Below are 9,569 nucleotides of genomic sequence, written 5' to 3' on the forward strand. Positions count from 1 at the left end.
ATCAAGAGGGGGATGGTATTGGTACCCTTACTACTTGGAGGTTTGATCAAGAGGCTATTAGAAATGCCTTGGCCTATATGATCATTGTAGATGAGCTTCCTTTCAAATTTGTAGAGAAGGAAGGGTTTAGACATTTGATGTCGGTTACGTGTCCTCGGTTTCATATCCCATCACGTTCGACAATTACGAGGGATTGCTACCAATTCTTCTTAGATGAGAGGACGAAGTTGAAAAATTTCTTCAAACACTCGAGTCAAAGAGTTTGTCTCACCACAGACTCGTGGTCCTCTTTGCAGAGAATCAACTATATGTGTCTCACAGCTCATTTTATAGATAATGATTGGAAATTGCACAAAAAGATAATAAACTTTTGTCCAATTTCTAGTCACAAAGGTGAGGCCATTGGAAAGGCGGTTGAGAAGTGTTTACTTGAGTGGGCGATTGATAAAGTGTTCACCATTACCGTAGATAATGCAAGTTCTAATGATGTTGCAGTTGGTTACCTGAGGAGAAGAATTGTTAATTGGGGGTCTAGTGTTCTACAAGGAAAATACCTCCATATGAGATGTATTGCACACATCATTAATCTAGTTGTGAGTGATGGCTTGAAAGAGGTAGAAATTTCAGTTGAACGGGTTCGAGCGGCGGTTAAATATATGAGGAGTTCTCCAGCTAGGTTGAAAGTCTTCAAAGAGTGTGTTGAGACCGAAAGAATCCAAAGCAAGAGCTTCTTGTGTTTAGATGTTGCTACTAGATGGAATTCAACTTACTTGATGTTGAGTACAGCTGAAAAATTTGAAAAGGCATTTGATAAGTATGATGACCAAGATCCTTTCTTTAGTAGTGAACTTGATTCAGGGAATGAGAATGGGATTAGGAAGCCCGATTGTGAAGATTGGAAAAACGTGAGAAGAATGGCGACGTTACTTCAAAACTTTTATGAGCTCACCATACGGGTTTCAGGCTCCTTGTATGTTACATCTAATACTTTTTTTCATGAAATTAGCGAGGTTGAATGCCTTTTAAAACAATGGAGAGAGAGTGAAGACTTTGAGTTGGTAATGATGGCCATAAGAATGAAAGAAAAGTATGATAAGTATTGGGGAGACGTTGATAAGATGAATAAGATAATTTATATAGCGGTTGTTCTTGACCCCCGACATAAATTTGAATTTGTGAAGTTTGCACTTACCGCAATGTATGGAGATGAAAAAGGAAAAGAGTTGGGGGGGAAAGTGTTTGATGCCATATATGAATTGTTTAATGACTTCAACAAAGGCAATATCAACACCGTCAATACACCTCAAGTTCACTTGGGGCAATCAAGTTCAAGTGAGAATTCTCAAAACTCACAATCTCAACAACCGAAACAATGTGTGAAGATGATGTTGCAAGAAATGTATAAGAAGCACAAGATCGAATCGGGTGTTGGAGATAACAAATCAGAGTTGGATAGATATTTAAGTGAAGACACCGAAGAATGTAGTGATGATTTTGATATTTTAGAGTGGTGGAAGGTTCATAGTCCTAGATTTCCTATTTTATCACAAGTGGCTCGAAGTGTGTTGGCGGTTCCCATCTCTACTGTTGCCTCGGAGTCTGCATTTAGCACGGGAGGACGTGTTCTTGATACATTTAGGAGTTCTTTGACTCCTAAGATTGTACAAGCTCTTATATGTTGTCAAGATTGGCTCCGATCATCTTCGGTTAATGTTGAAGAAGCTTTAGAGGATCTTGAAACAATTGAAAATGGTAAATTTGTTTTCTTTATTTTTAAAGTTTTCATTGTGTTCTATTTATTTTATTTTTTGACTTGGAACTTGTTTTTTTTTTTTATATTTGTTTTCTTATTTGCAGAATTTTCAAATATTGGGGTCATTGGGGATGTTTCTTCAACTAAAGATCTTTGAAGCCTGAGGTTTCTGACTTTCAGGTTTGATCTTATATTCTGTTTGTTACTTTTTTCATGATATCCAATGTATATTTACTAGATTACTAGCCTCTGTCTTGTACTAGCCTCTGTCTTATATTCTCTTTCTATTCATTGTGACAATCATCTTTGCAAGACATTAATATGTAAAGAAGAAACACTGAAAAACAGAGACTCGGTGGGGCAGCTGTAGGAAAATAGAAAAAATCCTGAATTTTAGGGGGGGGAGAGAGAGAGAGAATTTTAATATGTAAAGAAGAAACACTGAAAAACAGGAAAGGAAAATGACATTTCCACCACTTTTTACAGGCATTCTCACCTCAGTTGTTTGTCTTTTCTTAAAAAATGATTTTTTACAGGAAGAGACAGAAAAGTGGAAGAAAAGAAATGCAGTCATTTCTAGGATAGAGCAAACAAAGGGGGGGTGGAAATATCATTCCACAAGTAAAAATGCAGTTAAAGAAACTAAGTCAATGAGGAGTACTAGTCTGTGCATCTGTCTTATTTATCCCCATCTTATAACAGTGAAAAAATGGCAATTTTTCGATTGTTTCAAGCAATTCCATCACAGAGAATAATGATCAAATTTCATGGAACACGTGCATTTTAACCATCTTTTTCTCGAAATGACATGTTCTTCCTGCATTTTTTGTTTTCCATAGCTGGTTTGAAAAGGAACCCAGATGAGTGGTCTACTGGTCTGGGTTCATTGCAACTCGATTCTTACTTGTACAATCTTACTTGTACAGTATGGTTCTTTCTTTGTTAACCATTGTCTCTTATTTATTAGGATTATATTTCTATTTGCATCTTTGTTTGGGTTTTGTGGTGATACCCTGCAAACACAATTAGAAGACTAGTAGTCTCAAGGACGAGCTCTCTGACGATAGAAGGTATGACGACTGCCTATGGGTCTGATATTTGTTTTTTAGGTAAGTGTAATAAAACAGTTGAACAGATGGGTGTAGTCACTAATTTATGTCTTACTATGTTATCATGTGGCACTTTATCATATTCTCTATTGAGGGCAACTCCACATCATGGCATACATGTAATGCTGATCAGCTGATGTTAGTAATGCAATGCATTAATGTAGACTTTTCAAATTTTGTTGCTCTAAAGTTGTATTCTTTCTGCAGGAATATCATGTGTCATGTGTGGATCCAACACTTGTGTTGGTAAGGCATTGCCGCATTGGGCTCTTTTGAGTTTTGAGTTGGATTGCACTTTGTGAATCCTTTTGGTGTCCCAAGCATGTTTCACATCTAAGTGTTGGCATGACTAATATTCCCTGCTTGTGTTCAAATAGATCATGGATATGTTTTCCCCTTGGCCGATGGTTGGATGAATCATGAATGATGATATGTTAATATGTTATGTAGTTCTTGCTTCTAAGCTTTCTGTTGGAGATTAGTATAATAGTATTAGATCATTTGGGCATGTGTGTTGCAGGTAGTGGTACCACAGGGAAATGTAAAATGTTATCACTTATCAGCACTATTGTCTTTGTGTAGAAAATTTATCTAGGGAAATGTTATCACTTTATCAGCATTCAGCACTACTGTCTTTGTGTAGAAAATTTATCTAGGAAAATGTTAATATGTTATCACTTATCAGCACTACTGTCTTTTGATGAGGCCATTACTAATGATGGAGTTGGATGATCCCATATTCCCATGGACCGCACCATGGGATCATCCAAACCGTCCATTAGATGGGTCACAGCCTAAATAGGTTGTGCCCCAAGAATCATTCCCATAGGTTACTCCTAATCCTCCGATCTAAATGTAGAGGGTTGATCCTAACCCTCTATAGATCAGAGGGTTAGGATCAACCTATGGAAATAATTCTTGGGGCACAACCTATTTAGGCTCTGGCCCATCTAATGGACGGCTTGGATCATCCTATGGTATGGGCCGTACGGTACTTTTTAATAAACTGAGGAAGTGCCTCAAGTTTAACTAGGTGACTGTTTTTGCAAATAAAGGAGAGGACTTATTTTAATAAAGGAGAAGACTCCACTAGAATTCTTTCTCCCCAACCCAACAGGCAAAATAACAACAACAGCCCATAAGCTTAGGGGTAGGGGTGTCAACTTATCCACTTTGGAACGATCCAACAAGGCAACAATCCGCTCCACCTCACTTAGGAGTGCCATTATAAAAAATATAGTGCCGATAGCCTGAAAGACAGAAAGAATGCCTGATACCTCACTTTTCGGTTTTTACCGAACTAACCGGAAAAACCGAAATATTTATTCGGTTTCGGTTATTTCGGTTGGAAGCAATTCGGTTTCGGTTTCGGTTCCCATTTTTAACTAACCGAATTATGTTCGGTTCGGTCTATTCGGTTCGGTTAAAACCGAATGGACACCCCTAAAAGCAGACCAAAGCAGTCCCTTTAAAACTTGAAAATAACATCCTAACCCCTCAGGAAATTCTCCCTCCCACGTGTCTCTCTCTACCACACGAACACCCCTCTCTCCCATGTGTCCAAAATTTATCTCTCCACACTACCAAATTCCAGAAGAGTCGATGAAGCTATTCCAATCCGACCGTCATGCCGGCCCATCTCTCTCTCTCTCTCTGTGTCCGGTGATTTCGTGCCGGGTTGCATGTAGAATATTCGAGCCCATCGTCACGTTCTGCTTTTCTGCCCTTCACTCCAATCCCCCTTCAAAATTGTGAGAAAAAAGACATGAGGCAGAGCAGATCCTGTTTTTCCCGACATCACACAGCCCTTTTTTGATAACTACACCCAGACCCATATGCACCAACTTGAAGAAACGTGTTGCACACGACAGCTGAAAATGACAGGGACAGCTTCAAATTCAGATAAGATGAAAAGCAAATTTCCTACTTAAATTTGGCAATCCTCTGGTTTGATATTTCCACTCTTTTAAAGTAATTCTTTTTTTTTGTTGTTGTTATTTTTAAAGTAATTCTTTCTTTTTGTTATGCTAAACCAATTTTCTTTTGTTCTTGCAATTAAATCCCAGTAGATGATTTTTTTCATACACTTTTCTGTTAGTGGCTCTGCATACAATTTGCACTAAAAAGGATAGTCTTAGTATCTGTGGTATCCAATCAATTGTACGAGTGATCATGATCAGCTCAGTTGTATCATAAACCAATATTTAAAAGGCGGTGATAAATTCACCCCTTTCTATGTATGAATTCACGCCCTATTTTTCAAAATGGACGGTACAGCCCACACCATAGGATGATCCAAACCGTCCATTTGACGGGCCACAATGTACATAGGTTGCGCCCAAAATATCATTTCCACAGGATGATTCTAGCCCTCCGACCAAAATCATTAAGGAAACTTCTATATATCGGACGGTTAGAATCATCCTATGGAAATGATTTTTTGGGCACAACCTATTTACATTGTGGCCCATCAAATGGACGGTTTGGATCATCGTATGGTGTGGGATGTACCATCCATTTTGAAAAATAAGGGGTGAATGCATACATAGAAAGGGGTGAATTTATCAGTGCCCTATTTAAAACCCATGAATCAAAGGCTAAAGTAAAATTTAGAAAAGCATCTAAGTGATACTAAATTACTCATAATACGGATCCACCTATCAACGGCTTCTGATTGTCTAACAATACAATGGCCCACTAGATGCATCAACAAGCAAGTGGGCTGTAGGATCATCCTAACTCTTTCATTTTTCGCCCCCATTTTCCGAGTGCACGAAGGGACAAAAAAAAAACGAATGGTTTAGATCATCTGTTCATGTGGAGCCGCTTTACTTTCTTGCTTTCACATGCGTCAATAGTATAAAAATTCAGAAATTTAAGGCTTAAAATAAGTGTAGAAGGGTTGATTTTACTGTATGGTCCATCCATAATTAGGCCTACAAGAGAAATGATTATTTGAATTTTTTGATTGAAACAAGTTTCGAAACAACTCTTTACCACGCAAAAAAAAAAATTTAATTGAAATTTCCTAATTGCATTTCTTTTGGCTGCTATGATGTCTGCCTTCTTTTTTAGGGCATCTTCTAATTTCTCGGTCGCACCCCACCGTGTAATATCTTTTGACTCGATAGGTTGTTCTGCCATGGAATATTTCTGACTCATTCCACCATTGCCTGTTCTAAATTCTTTTTTAACATTTTGGAATTCTCAGTGACTAAATTAAATAAAAAAAAAAGGTGCCTTTCTATTAAAAAAACTCAAGTTTAACATCAGTTCAGTTATTCATTTGAGGCAGTTAGCACTAGCATTTCTAATATGATTTTTTAAGTAATGCATTCCTTTGGTTTTTAAAAACAATTTCAATCCATTCTTTTGTAAATCATTTCTGTTTTTCGCCTACCCGTGCATTGCACGGGATGTCCCACTAGTGTGTGTGTGTATCTATATATATATATATATATAGAGAGAGAGAGAGAAAGAGAGAGAGAGAGAGAGAGAGAGAGAGCACCAAAAAATTGGTGTGCTTAAGTTGTTATAACCCCTCCCATTGGTGCGCTTAAGAGGGACCCAAACATTTAAACGAATGGGAGGCGTTATAACAACTTAAGCGCACCAACAGTTTTCTCATATATATATATATTTTTTTTTATTTTATTTTTTTTTAATTTTATTTTTATTTTTTTATTTTTTTATTTTTGATGCGAGATAATGATATATGGTAGGAAAGAAAGAGATGAAAGAGGTTTTTTGTAGAGATAAAAAGGGATTGACTATTAAATTTGCATAGTGTGATCAGACACCACCCCATGGAGTTGGTTGCCCTTAGACTGCCTCATCTTGATTTTCATTTCAAACAATAACCATGATTGAATGATAAATTTGTTATGCCAATAGGGAGTGTTGACACTATCACATCCCGAGCTTGATTTGATGTCATCTCCTTCTTCATACTCTGCTTTTTATTTCACTTCTACCTTACTCCCTCTTTGAAGTTCTAAAAATATGAAACGAGTACATGATTTTTTTTAACAGTAACTCAGTACTGGAAACAAAGGAATTCCTTTCTATTCATTACTCTTGCCTTTGAAATTTATTTAAGTTTCAAGCCATTTCCCACTAAGACATTGACTTAGGACTTGGTAGCAAGTTTATTGGTGCTATATCATTCCCATGTCATACTCCACTTCGATGGTGGGTTGCTATCCTGTTTGTCAATAATCTATCCTCCTACGCAACTTTCTGCCTGCCATGAGACCCACTCAACTACCAAAATGTCTCCCTTATAGTAGAAAATTCCATGAAACTACCAAAGATTTTCTAAATACCTTTGATTCATCTATTCATTAGATATCTTCAATCAAACCACAAGGATGTTTTGGTCACTTTAAAAGAGTAGGGTGGTACAATTTTTGTGTGGTTCACATTATAAAAGGAGACTAGAAGTTAGGCAGATCTACAAATTGCATGAAAAATGCTATGTGTTTGTTCTTTTCACCTTTTTGACTTTGTTGAAGTGATATCTGTGTTCCACCACATACCACCAAAGAGAGTCTAGAATATAAAAGGAGCACTAGCTTGAGTGACACACAACACTAATGAAAGCTCCAATAACTTAGTTCTGTAGACATGGAAAGGAGCACGCTTCATCTACTAGTGTTTCTATTGGGTTTATCTCACCTCATTTCCTTGAATGCTGTCCCTTTATCAAGTAAATCTCCATTAACCCACTTCTTATCAAATACTCAATAACCTTCTTGTGTATTAAACTTGAGTGTTGTGTTTACAGGGTCTCAAAGTCTCTTTCAGGAACCTCAAAACTTTCTCATTTCAGTCAATACCCAACAGGTAATTTATAAACCTAATGAAAATCATTTCAATGTTCAACCCAAGAGTTTTTTGCAATTTCTCTGTTTGTTTCGATAACTATCAGGCAAAGCCACTAGCTTTGATCTTCACTTGTAAACTTGCACTTGTGCAGAGAGAGAGAGAGAGAGAGAGAGAGAGAGTACACATTTCCAAAATGGCACTGAATGGAAGATTCTAGCCATGTGATCGTTTTACAGTTGCCATTCTAAGAAGTCATTCGCTTCTTTTTTAATACTCTTTTGATATATGCACACATTTCCAAAAGTAATTTTATCTAAATATTTGTCTAGTTTTTCATTGCTACCAACATGAGAGGCACTGAACTGGTTGGTGATTTAGTTTTTCATTTTTCTTAGTACATGGGTCAGTATTTATTTTTATAATAACAGTATCTTGGTGATTTTGTTTTTCATTTTTCTTAGTACACGGGTCGGTTTTTTTTTAATAACAATTTCTTAGTGATAAAATAATAGCCTTACTGAGATTCAATTTAGGCAGCTGAACCCATTTATTTATATTGGCAACCTATTTCTTTTCTTTTCTTGTGTTTTTTATGGGTAAGCCGGGTTTTTGGCGGGGACCCCTACCGGTTTAGTTTTCTTTCATTGCCTGTTGCAATTCCCTAGAGCTACAAACCGCCCATGGTTACCAAAGGCGATACGAAAAAACAAAATTATAAAGAAAAATCAGGTTTAAATATGGTATTGGATAAAAAAGCGGTATACTATGTTTAAAATGTTGTGACTTACAAAAAATAGCAGGGGTAAAGTTAAAAATTTGGCCAAAAAACAGCTTTTAATCCTTTTAGAATGCATGTTAAATGGTTTTCTCAAAAAAACAAAAGAGGGAGTTTTTTTTTTGCTATAGAAGTCTTAAACAGAGTATTAGACGGCGAACATACAAAACACTTTTTTTTCCAAAAAAAAAAAAAAATGTCATTGAAAACGGCATTTTGCTAACTAACAAACCCCCAATGTGAGAGCTATAAAATGAAGAAAGGTGTTCCAATATTAAAAAAAATGGGGGTGAATAAAAATTTTCCAATATTTATCAAGTATAAAATGATCACCAAGTGATTTTAATAAGGAAATCATTGTTTAGAGGTTAAGAGACTGCATAATAATGCCTTTTTGAGCTTCTTCTAACTTCTTTTCTCCTAAATAAACTCTGACCACTTATCCTGTTTGATTAACTCAGCTTTTGCTATGAAAACAGAAAATCACCAATGAATTATGGGAGGACGAACTCATCAATGGCCGGATGGATTTGGAGATCAACAATGATTATCCAGGAATTGGGGCAAATAATCGCCACAATCCCAAGCCACCACCAGGAGGAAAAAGATAGGATCAATATCACTTTTATTTTTTCCCTACGTGGTTGATCTTCATAACCTTAATTTAGTACGTACCTCTAAAACATCTCCTTTTGTCCAAACCCAAATAGTTATAGAGAAGTGTAACAAGAGTCTAACCTTAGATTGTATCAAGCAAAAGGGATCATGTATCTTTTGTATCATGTGTGGAGTGATCTTTGTTAAATGTTCTAATGGAAAATCTCAAACATATATCCATCTGTCGCCGAGGAAGTTCAAAAAGTAGTTAAAGGGTCTTAATAGTATTTACTAGATGGTTTTTAAAGCATAGTGTAATTTGTGAAGGGATCATATAGTTTATATTTTGAATTAGAGCATACCATATTTTAATGAATTTATATGGGAAACATATTAATTTGTCTGAAGGGATGGATAGCTATTTTATTTGACGTTCAGTCAAAATCGAACAGTTTGGATGGCCTTGATATGACTACTGGCCTCTGATTAAGGCTGTGAATGTCTTGAA

At 36.4% G+C, this 9,569-nt stretch overlaps 1 protein-coding gene across 1 annotated transcript; it reads left to right on the plus strand.

Moving 5' to 3' along the window:
* The first annotated feature begins 6,562 nt into the window (after positions 1–6,562).
* LOC143858197 (uncharacterized) lies at positions 6,563–9,295 on the plus strand. Its single transcript, XM_077368842.1, has 3 exons — positions 6,563–7,570; positions 7,649–7,707; positions 8,944–9,295. Exons 1-3 carry the CDS (start codon positions 7,489–7,491, stop codon positions 9,073–9,075), a joined length of 273 nt encoding a protein of 90 aa, XP_077224957.1. The 5' UTR covers positions 6,563–7,488; the 3' UTR covers positions 9,076–9,295.
* The last annotated feature ends 274 nt before the right edge of the window (positions 9,296–9,569 follow it).

This window comes from Tasmannia lanceolata, unplaced genomic scaffold (assembly GCF_043159265.1).
Source record: "Tasmannia lanceolata isolate RefF3 unplaced genomic scaffold, GAP_Taslan_0.1 ptg000025l, whole genome shotgun sequence".
Lineage (NCBI taxonomy): Eukaryota > Viridiplantae > Streptophyta > Magnoliopsida > Canellales > Winteraceae > Tasmannia > Tasmannia lanceolata.

What these genes read in the sequence shown, in the direction of transcription:
- LOC143858197 (XM_077368842.1), top strand. Translation starts at nt 7,489, where the DNA reads ATGGAAAGGAGCACGCTTCATCTACTAGTGTTTCTATTGGGTTTATCT. An exon ending in GAATGCTGTCCCTTTATCAA is followed by an intron (nt 7,571 to 7,648) that starts GTAAATCTCCAT and finishes TTGTGTTTACAG; the next exon opens with GGTCTCAAAGTCTCTTTCAG. An exon ending in TTTCAGTCAATACCCAACAG is followed by an intron (nt 7,708 to 8,943) that starts GTAATTTATAAA and finishes CTATGAAAACAG; the next exon opens with AAAATCACCAATGAATTATG.